The 27,418-nt window shown below is 37.2% G+C and overlaps 2 protein-coding genes across 3 annotated transcripts in view; one reads left to right on the top strand and one right to left on the bottom strand.

Moving 5' to 3' along the window:
* The window catches only part of PACRG (parkin coregulated), a 430,204-nt gene extending 410,847 nt beyond the window's left edge, over nt 1-19,357 (bottom strand). The window contains exon 1 of the mRNA XM_033103451.1: nt 18,912-19,357. Coding sequence (XP_032959342.1) covers nt 18,912-19,067 — 156 coding nt within the window. The 5' untranslated portion in view covers nt 19,068-19,357. The remainder of the gene's footprint in view (nt 1-18,911) is intronic.
* Nucleotides 19,358-19,493: 136 nt separating this feature from the next.
* The window catches only part of PRKN (parkin RBR E3 ubiquitin protein ligase), a 1,123,097-nt gene continuing 1,115,172 nt past the window's right edge, over nt 19,494-27,418 (top strand). For both annotated transcript variants that reach the window (XM_033103449.1, XM_033103448.1), the window contains exon 1: nt 19,494-19,646. In XM_033103449.1, coding sequence (XP_032959340.1) covers nt 19,640-19,646 — 7 coding nt within the window. In that variant the 5' untranslated portion in view covers nt 19,494-19,639. The remainder of the gene's footprint in view (nt 19,647-27,418) is intronic.

Below are 27,418 nucleotides of genomic sequence, written 5' to 3'. Positions count from 1 at the left end.
ACTTGCCATTCATTACTTGAGAAAAGTCAGGAATGAGAAAGGAAGTAATAGGAACTTGGCCAACTGACGTTTGATTAGAAATAAAACAACATCATATTTTTAATGTAAGTCAACAGGAAAAAACGATCATTATTTAAGTTCTACTAGCAATTGTTCTGGTGCACATCTGTTTCATAAAGAAATATCTAAATACTGACAACTTGGTCTACCTAAGCATAAAAGGGCCTCAATAGTTAATCCGTGATTATTACATTATCAGTTGGGATAGTGGGATACCAATTTTCAGAGACCAGAACACAGGAATATCATTAGACTCTGCTATAATTTTAAGTAATATTCAAAAAGGGTTGTGACTTTATGATATGAAATAGTCCTTGACTTTCATAATTCTTAAGCACTTTCTTTTATCATTTTGCTGATGTATGTTCTATTTTAAAATCTGAAGGGTAATGGATGTGCTTCCTCCACTGTAAATTAGGTTTTCTATCAGAGCCTTGTCAGCGCCGTGACAGGGGACCCGACAGTGGTCTTGCCTCTGCAGCCCTCCTTCCTGTCTGCTTCTCAAGGAGAGAGGGTCGGTCATAAGGAAAATGCAGGAGATTGCCGAATCCCTCAGGAAACATCTTAGGACCATAATAACATTTACTGCAAGCTATAATCATTTTATGTTCTCTCTAACAGCTTAAAAGCAGAGCTATACTTTGCTGTCACATGTATTTTTATTAATCAAGGGCATTTAAAGTTTGAATGGGTATGGGAAATTTGAAAGCCTGGATACTTCTGATTTGTGGGAGGCAAGTCCTAAAATTTTAAAAAAATAGAGAAGCTACCAGGATCATTAATTGGTTTTAAGACAATAGAACCCACGTGCACTTTAGTGGATATGTTTAGTTAAATGTATTCTTAAATGTCATTAAAAAGAAAACCTGACCCAGTCAGTATAATTGTAGAGATAAAAGAGTGCATATACAGGGTAAACTAGTATAAATACTTAACATCAGAAAATGAATCAAGGTTACACTTTGCTGTAAATTAATATTATACTCAAATCAATAGAGTCTTTCCCATCAGAATGAAAAGCAAAGACTGCGTTTGAAAAATGCAAAACTAATCTGCTTCCTAAATGGATTGTTCACTGCTCTCTGTATTAAATTGACTTCAAAATCAGGTATCTGTAGCATACAAGATACAAACAGTATTCTAGTCATGTAATGTAAATTAGTGTCGATGATGAAAAGTACATGTCATCCAAGTCCATGGCTATGCCTGCCATACTAAACTTTGTTATGACCAAAGAATATATAGCTTTTTAAAGCCTTTTCTTTTTTTTTACAAAAAACACCCATGCACTCGTGACCCTTTAGTCTAAACCCCACAAATAGTAAATAGAAAAGAAATCGCAAGGCCCTTGCAATGCCTACTCCTTAACACCTGCCCCCACCCCAAAGGCTGTCCCATGTGGAAAGAGAAGAGTACATGAGCTTTCCAGCCTCAATTCTCACATTTCCGCAGAAGAGAAACTATGCCTTACGTAATGCTTGGTGTGTTTTCAGTGTTTCCTTGGCTTGGAATAGGCTGATTCTCCATTCTCCACCTGTTGAAATCCTTCTCCGTCACAAAGACCCCTTGGAATACGACATGTGCCATGAGGTCCCCAGGCAGATTTGGGGTCTTCCTCCTCCCTACTTCCAGTGCCACACTGACAAGGTTTTATAGAGTGATTCATTCATTCAACAATTATTTATTGAGAACTAATCAAATGCCAGCTAATGGAACAGTGAACATGACAGCGAAGTTCCCTGCCCACACAGAGCTTCTCACTAGACCTGTTTGTTTCCTCGTATCTCTAAAGACATTATAAAGTAGCTAAGTTTAGTGTTACTGAGATAGCCTGAAATTCCCCTTACTGGACACTTTATCTTAGGCGGTTCGCTTAATCCTACTGAGTCAATTTCCCACTGATAAAATCAGGATATTACATTCTGATACATTAAAAGAGATATGTCACTATGGCTTTGCACCAATAGTAGAGTGAAGTGAAAAATTATTAAAAACCAAAATACACTTTGGTTTCTTAAGGTAATAGAGTGCTTCATATTGATGGGAAAATAAATCCTGATCCTGTTCCTTTCTACTCTAAGACAATTGTTGTGAAGAGGAAAGACAAAGACAATTTACACAATTTCTACCTGCTCATCTGTATTGCCAGAAGGGCAGATAGCCCTCAGTGGATTTTGTTTAGCTGTGCAAACCATGGGCTAGCCTTTGGATATGCAGAGGTGGGCCCAGAGACCAGTCAAAAGGGGGAGCTCAATGGTTTTCCCTGGGTTGAGTGGAGGAATTTGAGTTTCTAGGGGTGGCATGTGGGAAAGCAGTCTGAACCATCGCGAAGCAGGAAGAGTGAAGACACCCAGCCATGTGGGGAGGCTGGACCCTGGGGAGATGAGCCCCTGAAAGGAAGCCACAGAGGACTTCATTTGTGTATTTCCTCACATGTGTCCCTATCCCCTGCCCCTCCAAGCATTCAGCAAAGGCCACCAGCCTACTAGTCACCCTGAATTTCCTCCGATTTCCTTACTCCCGTGTGCTCACACTCATCTGCATCACCCTTGCTATAGTCTCAACCAGTGCAAGTCTCTCCCGATTTACTGCCCCCACAGCTCTAGGGTCTCCTCTAGGCACAGCCTCAAGAGTGGTCACGTCACCATGTCGCTCCTATCTAACAATCCTCCAATGGCTCATCCCACCCAGGGTAAATGCCACAGCCCCTCTGAAGGCTCTCGGAACCCTTACAACTTCTAAGCTCCTGCTCTCTCACCTCATTTGCTACCATTTCAGCTATCTAGCTGGTTCACTTTCCTCCAGCCATTCTGGCCTTCTGGTGGTCCCTCAATCACTTCAAGCCATGAGCCATCTCCAAAAGCAGATCCTACACGTAGGCTGAAAATATACTATAGTCAAGAGAAAACAAAGAACTTAAGTTTTATGTATATTTAGAGTCATGTACAAGCATCAGCTGTTTGTATATCACAGGAATCGAGAGCTGGAAGAGGTTTTAAAAATAATACATTTCAAATGCCTTGTTTCACAAAGAAGGCAAGAGATCAAAGAAAATAATGACTTGCAAAATAGTACACAGCTGTCTGATGAGAAAGCTAAAAATAAAACTGTAGCTCTTTGACACCCGAGTATGTACTAAATTTCACCGTTCCATTTATACATAGCAAGCACGTCATATTTATATATTGAACTACATGTTCCTTAACCTTCTAATGCCAGTATTACTTTATTTTCACAATATACAGAGCTACATAAAAGGATAATATGAAAAGGAAAATTATAGGTCAGCATTATTTATGACCATAAATATAAAATTCAGAAACAAAATGTTTGGCGAACTGATTCCAAGCATGTGATCATCTCAATAGATATAAAATTATAAAATCAGCGTCTAAGATATAAACTATAAGCAAATTGGAAATAGAGTAACATTGCATTAATTTCATTCAGGGAATCTAAAGTAAAACTATAACAAATATTATGTTTTTTTCATGAAATACTGAAGGCTTTCTTTGTGGGATCAGGAAGAAAGCAAAGACACTATTACTTATATGTTCAACAACAGGCTGGAGGGCCAACCCCATTCAGTAAGACAAGAAAAATGTCATATGGATTGGAAAAGATGAAATATAATTTTCATTCACATTATCATTACGCATACAAGAAATCGAAAAACTCAACACATACAGTATTAAAATTAACAGACAAGCTTCACAAGTCTCCTGTATATATATATATATATATATATATATATATATATATACTGTGTATGTTAAAACTTAGAAAAATATGTCTCAAAAACCACACCATCTACATTGGCATAAAAGCATACTAGGAATAAATATCAAGAAGTATATGTAGGACCTCAATAGAGAATATTATAAAGCTTTATACAGAAAAATTAAAGGAGACCTAAATGATTTGTGATATACCATGTTCATGGCTTAGAAGATTCAATATAAGGAAGATGCCAGCCCCCATCATTAATATATACATATCATTTCAATCCCAATCAAAATCCAAACTTTTTTTCAACAACTTGACAAACTTTACATAGAAATTTAAAGTTTATATCAAAATGCAAAGGTCCAAGAATATCTAAGTCAATCCCAAAGAAAAATGTTGGAAGACTTACTCTTCCAGATAGTGACATACACGTCAAGTTACAATAAGCAAGACAAAAGACAGTAGAACACAAGAGGAAGTCCAGAAAGAAACGCAAACATATATGAATACTTAACCCATGAAAAAGGTGAACTGAGAAGCCCTGGGAAAGGGTGTTGTTTTCAAAAAATGGTGCTAAGTCAATCAGATATCCAGAGTGACAAAATAAAACTTGATTGTATATCACAGCTTACTCAAAAAAGAATTCCAGGTGGATTGTAGACTTAAATGTGAAAAGTCAGGGTATTTTTATAGCCTCAAGATAAGGAACGATTTCTTAAACAAGACGAAAAAGGCACTAACCATGAAACAAAGACTGATAAACTTGACGGTGTTAAAACTATTAAGTTCTGTTTATCAGAAGACTACTGAGTGAAAGATAAGCCACAGGAAGGAAGGAGATATTTACACAACACATAGCCAGTAAAAAATCCAAAGATCTATAGTATATAAAGAGATCTTGTAAGTCAATAATAAAAACATAGGCATCTACTAGAAAAATGGGCAGATGGCACAATAGGCAATTCACAAAGGAGGTATTCAAATGGCCAACAGACAAATGAAAAGCTGCTTAAGCTGATTATAAATGAAGCAAAGGCAAAATAAAACTGTAATATCATACTATACAATCATCAGATTTGATGAAAAAATCTGACAAGAATGAATGTATATGTACATATTTGAAGAAATGCATAAAATATTTCTGTATGACACAAATATCTGGCTGCCTTTGTAAAGGAGAAATGGATCGAATGATCTTACAGTGCATGCCCTTCTGACTTTTAAACTTTTATTTATTACCCATTCAAAACAAAAACAACTATACGTATATGTACCTAGACAAATGTTTTTCTCCCCTCTGCTTAACTTATTAACAAATCTAATTTGAACTGTGCTTCAGAGTGAACAGTATAGGAAAACTGTTAAAAAAATAATTTTTGAAAAATTTCAAAAATTTTTGGAAAAAAATAATTTTAAAAAAAAATGATTTTTGCCTATGTCCAAGCTCTTAAAAGGCAGACGAGAACTCACTTCTGAACAATCTATTTACCCTTACATAAAACGTGCTTAGTGGTTTCAAACTTCTTTCTGAAGCATATGGTGGCACCCGAAGCACCTAAGACCAGGATCCAAATATCTAGCACATAAATCTCAACAATTCAAAAGATAATATGACATTTAGATTATGTCACATATATTTTAATATTTCTCTGTACAGCAGTTTTCTTTGTTCAGTGTCTGGAACTATTTATAAAAATAGAACTAAAGTAAGTACCACATTTTGGGTATCTTGACACTGAGCTGAAGTGTGCCGCCACATTCAGTCTCTTTGCAAGAAGGGACGTGTTGCACATCAATGCTATGTTCTGTTAAATTTCTTCAGAAGGTTGGTCTCTTTTTTGTGAACCTCTGGTTTCCAAAGATTTATGAGGGATTGGGAATATTGTTAGACTTTAGAAATTATCACAGTAATTTTTAGAAATTATCACAGATAATTTTTTGCATTGTTCTTGAATCAGGAAACCAATGGAAGTCTCCAGAAAAGGTGTTGGTGTTAATGGAAATTTGTACCACGGGAATATGAGCTGTCCTCACTCCTAGTCCGATCATTCCTGCCTCGGCCGAAAGCCGTTTTGCTCTTCCTTCTTTTGACTTTTCTCCTCATTCCTTTGGTTGATCTTCTCTTTTTCTGCTTCATATAAGACAAGCCTTTAAAGACAAATAGAGTTCGTCTTTGCTTTCACATGGTGAAATGTATAATATGGCTTTTCTTTGTTTGTGTAAAATAGACCTTCAGTTCCATGCTATCTTTATTACCGAGTGCCAAAAATTATTTTTGAACTGAATTTTTTTGGTACTCATTTTATGTCTTCTTGGTCAGCAGTTGAAATGTTTCAGATGACTGGTATCTAAATAACTAATATTTTACTTTACTTCATGCTTTTTTCTACGATGTACCTTGTAAGTATGAATTAAATACATTAAATTTCATTTGGCGTAAAAAAAAAAAAAACAGTTCAGTGTGGAAATAAATTAAGTATGTAACATTGGGTGTCAAAAAATCAATCTAGAGGATTAATACCGACCACAAACCAGTATTCTGAAGAGAAACATTTTGTGGTTTGAGCGTGAAAAATTTATCAATGTACTGTTCAGAATGATAGGCATTTAGGATGGCAGACAATTATGATAACAGTACTTCTGTGTTTTTTCTTCAACCAGCAATACACTTTTCTAGTTTCCACAGCAACCCAATCAATTTCTGATTACGAATGCCAGCAGAGCAATTTAGGCCTAGACTAGGGAAAATGAGGAGTGTATTTGTACATTTAGAGAAAATTTGAAATTAGCCTATATTACTCATCTGAGAGGCCCTATTTGATATTCACAATTAAGACAAAGACTAAAAACTTAAAAGAAAAATTTCTAACTGAAAGTAAATGACATTTTATAGAAAACCGTTCTCTTTTTTTTATTATGTCTTGCAAAGATACAGAAGATTTCAAGACTGCTGCTAGAGAAATGATATCATTTAATTACGGCTGTTGAACTGAATTAAAGGAGAAAAAATGACAATTAAATACCAACATCCAAAGGACTGATGGAGACATGAATAATCTCTATAATGTCTATTTGTTTGGATGAATGCATTTAGTTGCTGAATTACAATCTAAAATACTTAGATATTAAACTTTTCTTCTTAGATTTTTATTATTTACTTAAAACATAAGGATCATCCTAATTAACTAACATAAAACAGAAGTATCAACACGGTTATATGTTATGCTAATTTTAAAGTGCTTCCTAAAATGTAAAAAAGAAACAAATCATTTATAAAATTGCTTGAATCATATATATCCCCTCTCCCCCCCAAAAAAATAATGTGTATGGTTTGGGATCACCTTTTACTAGCGTAAAAAATTCAGGAGAAATGTTCTTGCTTATTGAATTAAGTGCATGTGTAAAACAAGTAAAGGCCAATGAAGTGATTAGGCAAATATGAAATAGCACCTCGGTGACTCATAAGCATTAAGATGCCTTCCTGAGCACGTAACTCAGTATCATGAGTGGCACTAGGAACCTGTAAAATCCACTAAGGTCTGCTTTACAGGATAGGCCAATTACATGGGAGCGGATTTGTGAAAAATATAAAAACACCATTTCGTGAGCTCGTACGTCTGATTTCCACGGCGCTGAGCTGGGACCCGTGTTTCACTAATGTTTCATTTAATCTCCATGAAAACCCTCTGAAGCTGCAGTATTAGTATTTCTAACTGCTGATGAAGCATTTGAGATTTTGCAAGTTGAAATTCAATGTCTCATACTGGCAAGGACTATACGAAGGTAACAACTGTGTGACAAACCACAGCACTTACTACGGGAAGAGCATTACACACATCATAGGAAAGATTCTCCAAAAATTTTCCTCTATTAGTTCAAGATGAATAATCTAGTTACAAATGCCTGTTCTAGCTTTTCAAAACAAGATTTTATTATCTTGTAGTCAGGTCAAATTATTTGATCACCAGAAAAGATCTGTTGATTTCTTTTTAGCCCTAGTAATACATGTTGTAACTTATGACCCTAGAACAATTTTAATGAGTAGATGACAGTATTGCTGTCTAAGAAATAATTTTTGAATGCTATAAAAATTTTTATTGGTTCATTATTCCAGTTTAATGTGCTATTATTCAAATTTTCAAAATTCACTAAATTGCATATATGCATCTGGGTCAGCATGAAGCTGGCTGTTGGCCCCAGGCTGAAATAAATTAATGGTTCATTATAAAATGTGAAGGATTCCTAAGATAGCTTTGAAAGGAAATAAATGAAGGCAGACGCAAATTTGAGTTATATGTACAAGAACAAATAAATCTCAACGAATGAAACAAAATCTTAAAGTATTAACTACTATAGTTTTTAATGAGAAATTCTAAACATTGGTATATATATTGTGTAACCTACAATGGAGAAAGTAAATGCAAACATAAATAAATACATTTGGTAGAGAAAATTATGAAAAGTTTGTTTTCATAATCTAATATAACAATACTTCAAGAAAGCTCACATAATAACTGTATATTTAATACCATATATAAATCAACAATTAATGTTTTCACATTATGAGAATGCCTCTGTACACAGTGATACAGTTTATACTGATTAAAATAAGATATAACTGTGGTTTTTCTTCTTTTTTTTTCTAAGTATTATAGGCTTAAGAGAACAATTCTCATGTCATAAGCAGGCTTATTACATACTCTGTGCAATCTTTTGACTGTCTCCAAGATGACAAGAATGAACTTCTCACTGTCATTAATAACTTCATGTACCAGCTGGGGGTAGAGCTGACATTTATGGGGTTTTGATCCTCTTCTATTTCTCAAGAGTCAGTGCAGCTAGCCAGTCCACTCTTAAGTTCTTAACCAAGAGAGATATGCACTCTACACAGAGACTTTTACATCGATGCTCATAGCAGCTGTTTTTAACAGCTTTACACTGGAAACAATCCGAGTGTCCACCAACAGTGAGTGGTTAGATAAACTGTGTGCTATATTCATACAAGTGGAATATATCTAACAATAAAAAGGAATGCGGTATTGACACTTGCAACAACCTGGATGAATCTCAAACTAAATATGGTGCCTGAAAAAGAGGCCAGTAAGAAAACAGTATATTCTGTATATAAAAAAAAATTCTAGAAAATGTGATCTCATCTGTGGTGAGGAAAGGAAATCATTGGTTAACTAGAGTGAAGAGGGGATCGATTACAAAGAAGCACGGGAAAACTTGGGAGCAATGGATATCTTCATAATTGGATTGTTGTCATGGCTTCCAGTTGTAAATGTAGGTCAAAGCATAGCCAATTCTGTACTTTAATATAGGTAGTTTATTGTTGGTACCTCGATTGTGTTCTTTTAAGAAAAAAAAAAAGTAGTACAAGCATATCACTGTTTTTCCAGATTTGAAATAACTGTATTAAAATATTTAAAATTAGGGATGGTCAAAAGGGTAGAATTGAAGGAATGTGGGCCTGGGCAGTGGGAGTAGGCATAAGTGGGGGGGCACTGATGAGCCCCGAGAAGTTATCTTTCACAAGTTATCTATCAACCCTGTGCATCTACTACAGTGATACTTTAAGTAATTTTCAATTTGAAAAGTCTTTGACAATAGGGAAAAGAGTACATGGTTCTTCCACTATGAAGCTAAAAATAAGTTCTGAGTTTGTTTTCCAATATTTTAATAAATTTCAGCAGGTTTACTTCAACCCACTTTGCTAACTGACAAATGTCACTTATTATTATTTGTGGGTGACAGAACAGGGATAGAAGTGAGAGCTACGGTTATAAGACAGAGGAAAATAAACAACTTGTACTAATTATATTCAAGAATAAAATTAAAATGCACGAGTCTGGGAGCAGACATAATATTTCAGCCTGTTTAACATCTGTATCCCAGAACAGTCTCCATCCTTCCCAGAGGGTGAGATTAGCCTGTGCTTCTCCTAACCGCAGACGAAGGGATTTAAGTACCTTTTTGGCTTCTCTGAGCCTCCTGCCTCCTGTTACTAATCGTTTTTTGGCTGGATCTTGGTTCACTTTGGAACGATGAGTTTGGATTCTGATCAAATGTTTGCCTCTGCTGAATCCTGTTAGGCTGTCTCCCAGGTCTCTCTCACCCTAAGTCCTATCCTGGCTAAAAATCAATCTGGTCGACTCTGCACTTGCCAGTATTAGCTCTGGATAAACCTGGTGTTTGTACTACGTTAGTCAATGGAGGTGTTTCAGGCATATCCAGTATAATCACTACATTAGTGCTGATTCATGCCTTTCATATCCTCCCAAGGTTTTTGATTCCTTTGGTGTTATAGGTCCTAATCTAAAATACCATTCCTGGGATTTTTATCGAAGTATCCAGTTTTGACAAGTTTCAAGTCAATTAAATTACCTTCTACTCATATAACAATAGGCCAAATGTGATCTAAAGAAGTATCTTTCTATCTATAATTTCTTCATCAATCATCTACATTTTTTTCTATAAGTGATGAATTGGAAGGAAATGTATAACAGGTATAGGTGGACATTCACAGTTGAAATTACTTTCACAAAATAACTTAGGATTGAACCATCAAGAAACACAACTGAGCATCTTTGAAATCTAGAATAGTGTGAAAAGTGTTGAGGAAGTGGGGACAAAAAATTGTAAGTCTTTGGCCTTTTATATGTCACACGTGCTATATCTGATGAACCTCTAAAATATTCTTATTATTTTCTTGTAATGACAAAAGATAATTTTGTGTATCTAAATCACTGTGAATATGTGTATAATCTACTGTAATCATAAGTAAATATGAGGTATCATTTACTCAAGGAATTCTAAAAGGAAATAAAGCATACATAGAGGCATCCCTCATTATTGCTTCCAGTTACTAATATTTATTTTAAACAACTGTTGCTATTCTATAATCACTACAACATATAAATTTAAAAATATATTTAAATATAATGCAGTGTTAAATAAACAATATTTTATGTTTATGTGAAACCATTTAACAACATGTCATTTTACTTAACTTTGAAATAAAGTTATAGTTTTATGATGTGAAATAACTTTTTTAATACAAAGTGCAGGACACAGAAGAGTTGGTAAAGAATTTACTGTTTGTCTCGGGGACTACTTATTCATAGAACAAACAATCTGTGAAATATATTTCTCTGTGGATTTTCTTCTAAAAACCACAAAAGGAAGGCCGTTAGAGACATGATCTATTTTGTATACTCTTTATTTAGTTGGCATTTATTATATAAACATATATTTGTCTAGTCTTACTTTCTCAAGCCTATGCTACATCAATGACTTGAACTGGTTTAGGAGGATAATTCTAAAATACAAATTATTATTCATACAACACAATTATTCTTTATAATATAATCCATTCATATGAGTTTTCCTAAGTGAAAGTAACTTTCGTAAATAAACAAGCTCATGGATAATGATGACCAAAGGAGAAAAACATAATCATTTCAATAGATTCAGAAAGTGTCTCTGATAAAATTCAGTACTACTCACAATTGAAAACAAAAATCGTTTAGCAAATTAAGATGAGAAAAGATTGCTATTGTCCCCAAATCATCCTGTACATTTAATATACTTTTAAACTCACGATTTTCATGACACTTGACAATTTATGCTAAAACACCTATAGATGGTAAGAGACCAAGAATGAAAACAAATTGGGTGCCTCACTTCAACAAACATCATGATACATAAAGGACAACAGATAAGACAGTGTGATGCTGGCTCAGAGACAGACACATAGACCAACAGACACATAGACAGACAGACCATAGAACAGGATAGAGTCCCTAGTTACTATTCAGAAATGGTACCATATTGGGGGGCTCGCCATATGGGACAGGTCAAATTAAAGCTGTACCTCTCACCTTAAGAAACGAGTTAGTAACTGAATAATTAATAACTATATATGAACACTATAAGAAGAAAACATATGAAAGAAAAAAGATATCAGGATCAAAAAATATTTCTGAAACTAGGTAAAAAATATACAAATCATAAAGAATTTGATAAATATAAATACCTAAAATTCAATCTAAAAACACATACGCATCAAAGAAAATGCCAAAAAAAAAAGTATAGACAAGTCACAGAGAAAATCTGTGGAGTCTATCTATGTCCAGAACATATCCATACTCACAGTATATAAGAACACCTATCTATCGATCAATAAGAAAAGTACAGATAAAACCACAGGAAAAATGGGCCAAGGCCAGGCATAGGCACACCACAGAGGAAGAAACTCTTATGATTAATAATCTATGAAAAGAAAACATAGTACTGGTTATCAGAGAGATGCAAAATTAAAATGACACCATTTCATACCCTTTCAGATTGGCAGAGTTTTTAGTCTGGTACCACCAAATAATGTTAAGAATGTGGGAAACAAGCATACTCTTTAGCTGTTGGTAACTAAATATGTATATATTTTAGAAAGAAATTGGATAAACTACTGCAGCTGAAGCCACACACAAGCATCCACCTGAGGTGACACCGCAGTGTGAACCCCCAGGCCCTCAGCAAGAGAACGAATAACCACAGGCTAATTCATGCAAATGGAATACGAAGAGCAAGTAAAGACATTTCCTATAAGTGTTTCTGCTGTAAGAGGACCAGCATGCCTGAAAAACCACCTGTTCTGCAAAAGTACTCACTAGAAGCAACAAGGTGTGCGGGAAAGACAAGTTTAAGAAGCCCATCAAAACCTACGCAACTTTGTAACCAGAGCACTTGATAATCATTCTAATAAAAATTTATTAGTGGAGTTAAAATAGTAAATGCCTAACCTTTGGAAACGAAATCCTGGAGTAAGCACAGTGCTGCAGGTACACCACTTTCAAGAAAAGGATGAGAGGAGGGGTGGGAAGGAGGTACAAAGATGGGGCTGGCCTCACATTAAGCGCTTCGCAGAGCAGGTGCACAAACACACCAGGAGGAGCGGGTCCTGTCTGCATACTTGGCATAACTGTGCTGTCGGGACGCGCTCAGCTGTGTGCGAACACTTGTCATCCAGCGCTTACTTGGTGGCACAAATTATTAACAACATGGGGAAAACTGCACGGAAACCTACTTAGACTAACATCAGTCCCCTATTTATGAATGAAATCTGAGTGAAAAGGCATTACAGAAACATGCACTGCAACAATAGCCCAGGTGGAAAGGCAACACGAAGGACGAATACTGAATTTTAATTATACACATACACACACACACTCACCGCCACAAAATGTATAGATGCATTTCGATATACTTGGGAATGATACACGTGAACTTTAGGATCTTGGGTGGAAGGATTGAGGTATGGAGAAAGAAGGAGGCCATAGCTCGTTTAGGAAGGATTTATTTTATCCATAAAACCAGGAGCTTATTTTAAAAATATGTATTATTATAAGGAAATATTATTCATTAAAGTTAGATAAATACATGACTATTTTATTATTTTCTATACTTATTTGTATATTTGCATTTTTCAACATGTAGAAAAACAAGATTAAAATAAAAAATGAGATTTAATGAGAACATTATGAGATTTAAAAGAGCTAATGAGGTAGCTGGATATAAAATAAACATAAATGAACTTATAGGGAAAATATTAATCTAAACATAACATGATAAGTATATTACTACAAGTGAACACACTGTTAAAACGTGAGAATTTTTTTCTAAGTGATTTATATGATCATTGCAATTACAAAGGAATATTTCAGTTTTGCATATTATTAAAAGGTCATTTGGAAGATTAAACTGGCAAAAAGTTAAAATTTAAAATCAACATTCTGTATATGAATTGACAGGAGAGATTATACTCACCAGTTTCTAAACATATTACCAAGTTATAATAATTAAAATTGTGTTATACAGGTTAAAAATTCCTCTCAACTATTTCTGAGTATTACGTATAATGATACAAAAGGGCAACAAATCAGTGGGGAATAGAACATTGCTCTATATATATCTCCGGAAAAATTGAATAGCTATTTGGAAAATAGTTTTTTGAGATCTTCGGATAATACTCTATCCCAAGTGTTCTGAATCTCTAGGAAACACTAATTAGTTCAACTTTAAAACAATAAGAACAATTAAATCAGAATCTTGAAAGGTGAAACCCAGGAATCAGTATTTTTTAAGCTCTCCAGGTGATTTCAATTTGCAACCTGAGAACCACAGCTTTGGATGTTTGCAATCTACTTCTAATATGTGTCATGAATGTGTTTCAGAGGTGCTGAGATATTGATTCCCTCAATGTGCAGCAGGTGGGCGGGTGGATGGCAGGCAGGGCCTGCGGTGCTCAGAAGCCCCAGGCCTAGTACCTCAGGCCGCAGGAGAGAAAAGAATGGCTGTCAAGCACTGCAGGTGTCCGTATAAATGAAACCCTCATTCCAGTCAGAATCTTAAGATCTCTGACCCGGTAATTCTACTTCAGAAATTGTAATTCAAGGAGATACGTCAAAATACAGAAGAACAAATGTATATAAAAATATTCATTTCAACATTATGTATAATAGCAAAAAACTGAAAGCATCCTGGGTGAATGACTAAGTAAATTATGGTCTATTCAGAGGACAGAATTTTATGACGTCTTTTAAATGCTTATGAGGAGTTTGCAATGACATGTAAAATATTAGCATGTTAGAAAGAATCCATAAAATTTCATGTAAAGTATAATTATGCATAACGCACAAACTGAATATGCAAGCTGTATAAACGTGTACCTAAGTACATAGTACTCTTCATAAAGTACTTATATACTTTGCTTATATATTCTATAAAAACATATACAATTTAAGGACTATGAGACATTTTAAAGAACATTAGATACGTATATAATGGAATTTACAACATAATTTGGGGCAAAGAGAGCAGAAAATGAAGAAAGAAAACCGAAGTTGCCGGAGGCCTGGTCTGTGTTGTCTCTGAGCTTTTACCACCGCCCCTACCTCTTCCTCTCGGTCTCCCTCGTCTCTTATACAATAGTATTTCGGCAAACACAATTCTCTCGGGGAAGCTTTCCCAGCCCGAGCCTCGTTCAGGTCGTTGGCCTCTGCTCTCATTGTGCCACACACTCCCTCTGACACCGTATGAGACGGCAGCCACCTTGCTCCTGTCCTACAATGAGCTGAGAGCCCCACAGATAAAACACACACAGTCTACACTCCTTCACACAGGCATTGTGAATTCTATTCCTGGATCAAATCGGACCGCCATGAGCTACATACGTGTACCACATCCACTTAGCCTCATGTAAAATCCATGATAGTTGGTTGAGGCAGCCAGACGTTAGGTGGATGGCGTCGAGTGACCAGTTTGGATGATATGTAAAAACGTAGACAAAAGGTGGTGAGGGCTCCAGTCAGGCTATTGTCACTTGGTCCCTTCATCGTCAGTACTTCCACTGTCTTGTGTATTAATAGATGTGTATTTATTTGTACTGTAATTATTTGACTTGTCTTATCTCTATCTTCACTAGCAATATTTAGCACTAGTGGAGGACACTTCTAACTATCCCCCAATTTCCCTTCTTCCCTTTATTACAGTAATGAAATGCCTCAGGTTTTAGCTGGACACAGAGCTAACAGTCAGAGACTACATTTCCCAGCCTCTCCGCAACTGGAGGTGGCCATAAGACGAAGTTTTGGCAATGAATGTGAGCGGCAGTGACGAGTACCTTCTGGGACCTCCCTTCAAAGGAAGCTGCTTGGCCTCCATGACTTCCTGCCTCTTCTTGCAGGTTGCTCCTTACCTATTTTTTCCTTTTTTCCTGCATGAAGTAGGTGTTGGAGATTGTGCCCTTTTGGAACTACATAATTTCTTAGGCCTTTTCCTGATAGAGCATGTATAGAGGTCTGGAGTTGCTGCAAGCATCAATATCTCCTAGGCTTTTGCAAAAAGGGGAAAATATGGGCCTATGAATAAATTCTGTCCAGTGGGATGTAAATGAAAGTGGGGTGCAGTGTCTGGGTAATGCCCATAAAAGAAGTTCTCTGCTTTCTCTTTCCTAATTCCTGACAGTAGGGATTTGCCCCAGTGGTGGAAGCCCACTGGGATCCAGGGCACCATCCTATAGGATATGAAGCAAGAACATACATGCGTCCTATGTCCCTGGACCTACCTCATGGGGAAGCAGGGCCAAACCTCCCTAGATTGTGTACAGATTGGGACTTTTATGTGGGCAAAGCAACTTCCATCTTAGTTATTGTTATTTGGTATCTGTTATAGTATCTTAATATGTAATTTATAAATATTGACCATTACCACTGTGTGTTGAATGACTATATGATTGTAAGTATAAAAGTTTCAATATAAGAAAACTAATAATTATTATTTTTCCCATTCAGCTGAGCTTTGAGCACAAAACATCTATGGTCTATTGAAAAAGAAAAGAGTAATATAAAGATTAAATTGAAGTCAGCTTCTGTATCATAACCTTGGGTCCATATCCTAACTTGTTTATTCATAAAGTAGATTAATTAGCCTAGCACGCATTTGCTGTCTGTGGAGACGAGGCCAGTACAACATTGAGCTACCGGTCTCTAGATATGGGCTGTAGCACACCACAAACAAGGCCTTTCAAGGGAGAATGAATGGTGAAATCATCAAATTCTGTATCTCATATCACTCTTTTCAGGCAAACATTATAACAATATGAATTTGGATGTTATTCTCTGACTGCAGAACTTTTGTCCTTGCTTGTTTTCATATAGAATGCAACAACAATTTCAAGGAAGTAAAGGAACTACTTGAAGAGCAACAGTTGACATTGGGATTTAAAACACTAGCCATTTACATTTATTATTATTTTAGAAATAATTTTGCATTGCCGTACATAAATTATGCCTCTAAAGAAGGATTTCTGCTTGCACAGCTCATATGATTGAATCTGTTTATGATCAAGTTTGTGTACTTATATTACTAGAGCTCTAGCAAAGAAACAACAGGAGTCTCCACATAACACCTTAAGGTATAGTTCTCTATGTCTTTTGTGGAAGAGCACTGGAATGCTGACTTATTTAACAGGCAAGTGTTTGGAAGAGGAAACTGAAGGCAAGACCCAACACTAGAAAAACGGTTTGGGAGTTGGCTTTTGGAACAAGGGGTTGTAATTAAGAAAAGGGAGAAATCAGCATATTGTTTTCTGAATCAAAATAAACCTCAAAAACGACAGGCATTTTGACTTATAATGCCAAAAGGTCTAAACTGCTGCAGACAGAAGCGGTGAAATATAAATACTGGACAGGAAAAGAAAAGGGTTTTATTTCCTATACCATTGAAGTTAGTTTGTATAAAAGGTATTGTCTATCTTTCTTTTATCAAGATTTTCTTGTTGTTGGTAGTTTTTCCTGGGAGTAGTAAGGACAGGGGCTTTGTTTTGCTGATGCCAAATCCCCAGAACTGTGTTTAACTAGTTCTTAGCTTAAAAAGAAAAATGAGTTGTTGATTGAATGAATGAATGGATGAATAATGTTTGCATCTAAAAATTATTATTTCCACTAAATGAAGTGAAAGAATTATCCATCCTATTTTGAAGATTTCAACAGAGAATATTACACTACATAGATATTACACTATGAAATTTTCCCTAAAAAATATGAAAACAAGATAATTTATCTCAAGTAAGTTGTTTATAAAGAAGGCTGCTTCATGTTAAGCAGATTTTTTTTAATCTTGTAAGCATAGTTATTACATTTGGCAATACTGAAATATTTGATTTTCCAGAACTATGACTTTAGTGTAAAGCTATGTTTAAAAACATGATTATGAACAGAGGTTTATAAAAAGAAAGAATCTAACTAATATTTTTTACGTCTGTGAAAAACATATAACATTGAAAAGTCACTAAGATTTTAATCATAAATATTATGCAGAAGAAAACAAATAATTAGCTTGAACGGTTATGGTATTCTGTATTGCTGATAGTCATCTTTGAAATACATGCAAAATGACTGCAGGTACAACAAGCAGGAACTTTAGTCTATTTCCGATAATTTTAACTACTGTGAAGCAACTCACACACATTCCATAACCAGAACATCACTTTGTGTAGCAACCTGGAAATCTGGCCTAGGGGTCCTGAGGTAATCTGTTCCATTCATGTATTCTAAAGATGTGGTTTAGGAATAAGATATTAGGTTTGCAACATTTATGTAAAACAAATAATGTGACACTGGAAAGCAATAGTATTCATTTAACATAATGAGTTGCTATGCAATATGTTAGAGCCTCCCAGAGTGTAGATTATACAAATTTGAAAGCTGCATTTATTATTTATATCTCTTTCCCAGATAGGTGCTTACTCAGTAGTAAAACCAGGTTTAGCATACCAAATTTAAAGCTGTTCAGCAGATCCAAGGACTTTTTTTTTAACCTACCACACATGTAGCTAAACCATTTGTGTACATTTTAAACCTTTTTTTCCTTAGTAGTACTGAGAATATTTTAACTACCACAAATAATAGAAATGAAATATGCATTGTATTAATAGCCAGAGATACTGAACTAAAGCTTGCATTTAAAAAAAAAATATTATTTAAAAGGTCTGTCTGGAAAAACACTTCATATTAAGTTGCCTTGCAGTATTCCAACAGGCTGACACCATTTTGTCAGAAAGAATTGTCTTAGGGTAAATGTTAGGATATCCTGATATCTCCTCAGTTGAATTGATGAGGTTTTTTACTATAGATTATCTAACGAGTTTATGTTCCCAGCTGTACGTAAGCACATGTCAAATTTTGCGAAAGAGTTTAAGATTGCTAATGACTCACCTTCCATCAGGCCCTTTGCTGAGTAGGGCTAGTTTAGGAATCAGTAAGTAAAGTAAAGGGGGTCTTTTTGCATCATAAATAGCTTAAGAGTAATTTGGGGTGGTCTAGAAACCATGAGTTATTAGGAAAGTGCTTATAACGGGCATATCACTTGCTCCGAACCCTTTCTAACAACCTAGCCTGGACCTCCACACAATGTTGGGCACTGTCTGCCACGGGCCAAGTAATGGCGCTTTTTGGCAAAGCCCACCCAGGGCACGGGCTCAGAATCCATGCTAGGGCCGGCCAACCTCTATAACCTGGTGTCACCTGATTCGGAGCGAGGGCATTCAATTCAGGAAGATCACTTACGACCGAGTTTTTCATCATGGCTTTGACTGTGAAGCCCTCAGAAAGCAGGGAGTGAGGCTGGTGCACCGGGAGCGACTGTTGTGCCAGCAGCTTGGTCCTCTTCGGCATCTTGTCTGGGCATTTGTTTAAGCTCAGGGTCTCTTTTTCTGCCACCATCTTCCTAGAAAATGTCTGGTTCTCATAAAAACGTGTGGTAAAAGAATCAGTGGGTTTTACGGATGTGAGAAGGAGGTCGGGAAAAAATTGTAAAAAATTACGTTAATGGTAAAAATTCAACCCCTCGTAGTGCCCAGGTTGATCCAGGTGTTTGGCAGCTCCTAGGTGAAGGGAGTTGAAGGGAGGGGAGGGGCGGGAAGAGGGCTGGACCTTGGCTGGGGCTACAACCAGCTTCCAAAGCTAAATTTCCTGGTTACTAAGCGACGCGTCAACACTGAGGCCGAATGGCCGCACCCCGCCGTGACGAAAGTTTTCTGGGCCTTAAACCGGAAGAGCGGCGGGCGGCTGGCCGCCGGCGGCGAGCCGAGAGAGGAAAAGCTGTGTTAAAACTACAACTCCCAGAAGGCTCGGGGCTGCGCGCCGTCTGCGCGTGCGTTCCAGCTGCCAGACTCGGGGAGGGGAGTCCTGGATATTTTAACCTCCGAGAGAGAGCCGCGGGTGGGAGGCGCGCGCGGGCGACAGTATGCGCGTAGGCCCTTTCCAGCCCAGCAGTCTCCATCTGCCCAGTGACCATGATCGGTACGTGGTGCATGTCAGGTACAGCCTCTCTGCGCCGCCATGCGCCCAGCTGTGGTGCCACTCCAGGCCTCGGACAACGGGGATCCCTGGGTGCCCACCGGTGCCAACTGTCAGTGGCAGGGTGGCAGTGTCTGTGCTGTTCTCAGCCAGCGCCGCCAGCTTCCCAATGCCCGCCGTCGTCCAGCAGAATAAGTGTGTCTGTCGTTCTAAGCCCCGACTCCGCCCCTGGTTTGACAGGCTTCCTAGTGAAGACAACTTTGTGAGGGAACCTGGTGTGCGCCTGCGCGCCTCCCTAAGTGAAGGCAGGGTCGCGCGATCCCACAGCGAGCGCACTGCCCCCCAGACCCGTGGGGGTCCGTGGGAAGGCCCCGGGGAAGTACTTCCCCCCCCGTCGCTTTCCGTCCCTCGGGGCACCTTGGCGGCTGTCTTCCAGTTTAGGACAGACAGACGTTGTAGTCTGTACCCACTGTCTGTGGGACTCTAAGGGAAACCCTAGCGGAGCGTTAGACTCCAATGGAAAGCACCTGGTGATGATGGTTGGGCTCATCAGAGATGCCTTCAGAAGGATTTAAACTTCTGTTCCCTCGAATTTTTTCTTTTAAATCTCTCATCGGAGGTCTGAGATGAAAGAATAATTAAGAGTAAATAATAACAACAAGTAAACCTTTTTGCATGATGAATTAACGATTCATTATGCAAAATTATTTTTTTCTCGAACACAAAATGACCTAGGTGAAAGCTTTGGAAGTGGCTATTGGAATTGTTTATAAACACTACAATGTACAACATTAGCAAAATTCCTCTATTTCAGGATTGCTAAGCCAATGCTATTTTAAGGGTTATCTCTGAAAATTAGTGGGAATGTTTAGTGTGGTTAGAAAAGTTGCTTCTCAGTGCCCACCATGGTTTATTATTTCCAATAAATTTGGAAATTTATTGTGACAGAGACTTGCTCTAGAATATGTATCGGTTTGATGAGCTTATTTGGAGATCATGCCTGATGCGTACCATTTAACACTTTTGACTACAACAAGTGCTTTCGAAGTCAGATGTCGTCTATCCAGAAAGATGAGAGGTGGATTTTTTTAAATGTGTGATTTCTATGCACTGATAAGCGCTTCTTAAGTCTTTTATTTATTAAATTAGTGTTAACATGTAAAACATTTTACCTACTACTGGGTGAATCACACCAGTTAACGACACTGCCTTTGCAGCGATGATAGAAACCAAAGGATGTTGTCAGGTTTTCTTAATTTTCTAGCGTGGCATGATTTTTTCAAAGTTGCCAAGTTAAGAAAAATGTATACATTTTAATGAATCTTTTGAGTCTTTTTAGGTGACAGTTACACAAGATCCACTTGTAAGCACAAATTTGAATCAAAACCAAGTAGAGGAAATTTTTCAAAATCCTTGCTGTCAGTATTCTACAGAAAAAAAAGTATACCTTATTTTGAAGACAGTTGTGCAAATGTTATTTTAATTCAACTTAACTAGTGCGTGGAAAATTTTAAAAGAAATAAATTTATGGTAAAGCTATATAAAGACAGGGACCTAAGATCTAAAAATCATCACTAAATTCTAAATTGTTATCTAATAAATGGCTCTATAACTATTCGGATGAAATATGCTTAGGTAGTTTTGTTTAGTTTTTACTCGGGATTTCAGAACACAAGTGGGAAGAGTGATCTTTGGATGTGATGATTAGACAGCTCTCAATAACTGGCATTGACATGAAGACTATAAGGTGGATTTTTAAGAATGTTCTTTCTCATACTCCAGCTGTTCTTCATCACGCGGTGCAAGTAAGTGTGTTTTACAGCATAAATAATTAAACCCATGCCCCAGCCTACAAAAAGTACCTTACCCATAACAATCATGAGTACAGTGTGCAATGAATTATTTTATATAACTTGTTGTATTGCCTAAATCTGTCGGTGGGCACATTTTAATAAAAATCTTAATTGTCCGTTTTGGGCCTGGTTATGTTGAATAGTGGTAAAGGTAAGTGAAAATGGAAGCAATTGAAGGGAAGTCTTACAGTGATGGGTTTTCTGTTTCCATGACTAAACTTCGGAGCCCGGAAAGGCATTACAGCTTATACCCAGTGATCAGCTGGAGATCAAATTATATGTAACTATATATTGAGAATTGTTTTTTTTTCCTATTTAAAGACCTGTGCTACTCAGAACTTGCCCCTTTCATGCCTGTGCTCTTTTTAATTGCTATACCTTCTTTAATGCAGATAGTACTCTTCCACTTTATTTAAATCTTGGGTCACTTTTGAGGAAATGAGTTACTTGGTAAAATAGGAGTAAGGTATTGCCTCTTTACCAATAAAATTACCTTCCTTTTCCTTTTTAAAACCCAGATTTCCTTCTTGGCACTGCGACTGTTTCAAAAGCACTTACATTTCTCACTTGGATAATGATTGATATGTTAAATGCCCTGACCCAGACAGCTACAGAAACATAATTTAATTGAAGTCAGTGAAAAATTATGACTTTGTGAGAAGTATGGAGAAGGATTTCAAGATAATATAAAGCAGAATGGAAAAACCTTAAGAAAATTCAACTTAGGAAATATAACTTTTGGCATCTCTGTTAAAAATATATTTCAACCTTTTTAAAAATTAGCAATTTTTGTGTTTAAAAATTAAATTTTAATGGTGATATTTGTGGTATATTCTAAATCTCCTATAGAACTGGACTGGTATTTGAGTAGTATCAGATATTGAAGTGCATCGATATATGTGCAACATTGTTGCTAGTATTGAATTCAACCTCTTACTCTTTAAGAAGATTTTTGATTCATTAAAACAAATAATAATTAGAACATAGTCTCTTCTGTACCTTGTTTAACTTAACATCTCTTAGAAACTTACATATCTGCGTATGCAAGTTTACCCCATGGTAATTCCTGCCCAGTCTTTTATTTTATGGATGTACATAAAGCATGCAAATACTCTCTAATAAATGAGCATTCAGTCAATTTATAGACAATTGCTACCATCAGGAATATTTGTGTTCGCATTTTATTTGCTTTAGTATGTATTTATGTAAAGTAAGAACTTTATATTACAATTTCTGGGTGGGTTTTGTAGACAGAGGGTTTGTAGATTTTGGATTTTGCAAGGTATTTCCAAATTGTTCTAAAGTAAGTCGCCCTGTTTTACACTCCTGTCTGTCACAACAGGGTAGCTAAGAGCTGCCTTGCCCCTCTGGCTGAAAAATTACAGAAAGATATTCTCCCCAGAGCACCTCATGGATTTCCACTCTCTTCCTAGTCCCTCTCCCCACAGGTTTAGTGCCTTTGAGCAATGCACAAGTTACACAACTGTCCTGGATGGTTCTGACCTTCCTGACAGTGTGTACAAGAGAGCCCATTTCCCCAGTGTCCTATAAAAATATTTTTATTTTTGCCTTCATAGATGAAAAACAGTCTATTTTAACTCTTAGAATGAATTTAAGAAGAAAAAGAAAACCCTCTCATTTCTTATTTTGTGATGCTTTATTTTCAAGAAAGCAGATCCATTAATTGAGCACCTATTATGTTTCCAGTACTGCTCCAGGTGTCAGGGATTCATGAGTGAAGAAAACAGGAACCAATGCCCTGCCAACATGAATGTGCAGCCTAACTTTACTATTTGCCTACAAACCTACATATTTGTTTTAAAGCTTGTTGAGGTGAATTTTAAAGTCTCAGAATTTATATTTCTGGTTGAATATACTGTGTACTGCTACTTGTCCTGACATTTCAATAATTTTAGATGAAGAATGACCCATTCTTCATTATAAACTCCCAGAGGAGGCTCTAAAGCTTTTGTTTATGATGATGTAGAATTATGTCACAAAAGAAGTTCTACTAAATATTTGCATAGAATATTTTGCATAATTATATACAGTCCTTTGGGTCCAGAGGCTCTCAAATGATGACCTATGCCTTTTTCAATTTTGGAACTATATCTAAGGATTTTTTTGAAGTCTGCAGTTTTTTTTTTTTTGAAAGCTCAAAAGCTTCATTGCTTGAAATGTGACAATGAAAGTACTTTGTATTAAGATAACGCAAATCCATTTCTACCTCCAAAGCTTCTCTGAAAAATGCAAAAAAAAAAAAAAACAACCCCAAAACTCCTTACTTTGAAATGCTTCATATTCATGGAAGCAGTTTCAATGCAGAATACTTTATTCTGCTAGCTTTCAGTTCTTTGATCAATGGAAATTGTTTCTTACCTGCTGTTTCTTCAGCCTTTAATTGTGGCCCGGTGCTTATTCAGTGTTTCTGTTTTAATTTGCATTTAATGAGCTCATTTGAAATGCTTCTTTTGTAGTGATCTGAATGGTTTCTCTCTTAAGTCTTGTAATATTAAAGAAAGAGATTCATGTGACAGCTGGCTGATTTATGGTGCAGCCCCCCTTCCTGTTTATTTACTTCATCCTGTAGGAGAAACTCTTGGTTAAAAAGAATTGCAGCAATCCACCCCTTCCCCCAGCGCTGTGTCCTAATTACCTAGGGCTTCCACCAGGTTATTCCAATATCAGTTTTCACTAAATAGAAAACTGTCTCCCTTAAATTAGTATGTATTTCAATTCACAAACATGATTTCGGTGTCATTTCTTTCTCAGGCATTGGGTCAGGTGGTGCTATGAGGAGGGCTCCACCTGGGTGGTGCGTGTGTATATATTTTCTGTGGGGAAGAGACACAGAGAAGTATAAAATACAATATCTGTAATTTCAAAAGTCTTTCACCAAGTCATACGGCCCCCAATGAGTTTGTGATATAGTTGGACTGATAAGACATATTTAAGGTAAGACCTTGACCATCTTCCCAGCAGAAGCAGAGTAATTAGAAAGATATGTGTGCATATGAATACACATACACCATCACACCATGGTTTTTCAGGTCTCTTTTCTGTTGCTTACCTTGTTTTCTTAGCTCTGAATGCCTTTCCTCTCCGTAGTACATTTGGGAACTACTATTCATCCTTCAAGATCCATTCCAAATGCTACCAACTTTATATGAAGTTTTCTGTAAGCTCTCCACCCATTTCTCAGTCTGAACCAATTAGCTCCTCCTTTAGAATCCACCACAATTTTAGCAACTACTGTGTTTCCCTGAAAATAAGACCTAGCCGGACAATCAGCTCTAATGCGTCTTTTGGAGCAAAAATTATTTGACTATAATAAATATTTACTATATTTTATTTTTTATTTTATTTATTAATCTCTTATTAATTTTTGCTCCAGAAGACGCCATTTTTGCTCCAAAAGAGCTGATTGTCCGGCTAGGTCTTATTTTCGGGGAAACAGGGTATTTGTGAGGCCCTTCTCATAGTGTAGAAAGTGTACAGAAAACTAAAGGCTTGCAATCTAAACAGGAAGTACCATGATGAACATTTATTCCGGGAACACTGGAGAGGACCCCTAAGAGCCTAGGGGGTCCACTGTTTCCAGTTGATCAGAAGGACAAGTAGGAGTTAACTAGATGATGGCAGCACCCTAAACTGGGGGGAAGACAGAGCTGCGGTTTGGGGGTGGTGGTGAGGGAAGAACGGAACGGAGGGCGTGTGGTGAGGCCAGGCCCAGAGGAGGCGGCCGCCAGGCCTGAGGACCAGGTCGGTGAGCAGTGTCCGGAGGGCGGGTTTGTAGTAGGCGGCAAGGAGGAGTTACTGAACCACTGCATACACAGGAGCGCTGTGAACGGATCCTAGTTTGAGAAGGTGTCTGTGGCTGTAATGGAAAGCTGTAGTAAAGTGCCAAAGTGCCAAGAAGTCCAGGTGACCATTAGTGACTTCTGTTTTCTCTCAAGTAGGAGGTAATCATCCACTGAGTGATGGGGCCATTGTGGGGTAGGAGGCGGCTTTTCTCAGGGTGATGGCACTGATTTGATATGCCATTGACTCATCTCTGATCGAGGGCCATATTTCTAACAGAAATGTACTTACTGTTGTAGAAAGTATTATCTTTTATTGACAGGTATGCTTTTTTTCATGCTTCGAAAGCTTTAAATTTATTTGTGTTCCAAAAATAACCTGTATCTATCTCCCTGTTTGCTATGCAGCACACGACACTCAGCGTTCTCTTCCTAGATTCTCTCTAAGTGGAGAGGGCGGCTGGCTGTCGCCGGAGCTACCAAGTGACCCAGCCAAGTACAGAGTAGACTCGTTTCCTCTGCGGTATCTCCGTAACTCAGATGCCTGGCCACGTACTGAGAACACGGAAACAGACGTCTGTATTTTTAAGAGTATTGATGGGTTCTTGATGATTTCTCCAATATTCTTGTGAGACGTGAACAGGGTCTCCTAAAAAAGGGTAGCGTTAGAGCCCTTGATATTGGAAGAGAGACAAATCGGTATGTACAATATATGGCAACTTTTCCTATTCCTCAAATCCCCACCCTCATTCAATTAGGAAAAAAATGAATGATTACAGAAACTAAGATTGGTGTTCCAATTGAGATGTTTTCATTATTTATCATCAAGTTTATAATTGATGAACTTACCAGTTCTTCCTGTTATTAAATGTTTTTTGACTTTCAATGCATAAATCAGATGACCTGAGATGAAGTCCTTTGTAACTAACCACATAGTGATTTTTTAAGCTTATTGTACAAAGTACATCCATTTTTCGGAACATGGAAAGACAGGAATCACACATCTGAAAGGCACTCTGTACTATTAGTAACATGGAGAAATAGGACTGGAAGTTTGTAATGTCTGTGTTTCTGATGTGAACCTTTGGTTTAGCGTCCAACCTGTACTCCCCCTTTACTCCTCCTTCCTTGATTTTCCCAGAAGCTGGAATTTTAACATTTCATCCATCATCTCACAAGAGTAGCTGGTGTCTGCATAATTAAGAGGTGAGCACTTTCTTTGCTTGCCACTGGGGTTTCCTCCAGGCTTGACTGTTGGTTATGAAAGTGTCTGAGAGTCATGACGTGGAATGTCATGAGTAAACAGACCAGGAACCACGTGGCTCCTTGTCTGCAGTAAAACTGTTTGTAGGCTGAGGCTCTACATTTTGCTTTCAAAAGAATCTGGTCCCGATTACAACTTTTCTTTCCTTAAGCCAGAGTTCTGGGGAGTGATGAACTTTGGGCTGGCCAGAGGACAGGCGAATAGTTAGGCTTCCTGCCTGGCAAATAAAGGTTTGAGAATAATGATTCATGCTCTCGGTCTCCTCTCCACCCTTGAACTCTAGCTCGGAGTCATTTTCAGCTCCCTGGTGTGTCCTTGGGGAGTGAGAGGGACAGATTTAAGCACACCTGAGGCAGCATTCTGTGAGGGGCTTCTCATTTGGGCTGCGGACCACAAAGAGTATAGGACACAGATGAGCTGGCAGTCACCGGCTCGTGGTTTGGGTGGTGATGTAATACCTAAGAGGTTTTTAAGTGAAGATGCCAGAATCCAGTATTGGATAGGAATAGGATGTGTTTTACTGTGCAGTCATTTGAACATAATTATACAGTACAAATAGTGGAGATCTGATATTTTCCTTCCTGCTCTTGTTCATTTAGGAAGTGGTGAAATCCCAGCCAGTGATAGATAAGGGGATTTCTTCTTTTATCATGGTCCTCTCTAGAGTTTTCTTCTTTATTGTCCATTTCGTGTATGTATGTGGCAGATGCAATTTCTCATTACATGCAAAGTTTCTATTAAATGTAGTTTCAAATGTGTTAATTTTTTTGCCCATCAGCTTGATTTCAAGGAAATAACCAAATAATCTTATCCTAAGTATATGACGCTAGAGCTTTATGCTGGGTCTATATGCTTGTC

Source organism: Rhinolophus ferrumequinum, chromosome 3, assembly GCF_004115265.2.
Source record: "Rhinolophus ferrumequinum isolate MPI-CBG mRhiFer1 chromosome 3, mRhiFer1_v1.p, whole genome shotgun sequence".
Taxonomy (NCBI): domain Eukaryota; kingdom Metazoa; phylum Chordata; class Mammalia; order Chiroptera; family Rhinolophidae; genus Rhinolophus; species Rhinolophus ferrumequinum.
Note: the sequence above shows the minus strand (reverse complement) of the source record. Positions and strands in the feature narration are given on the sequence as shown.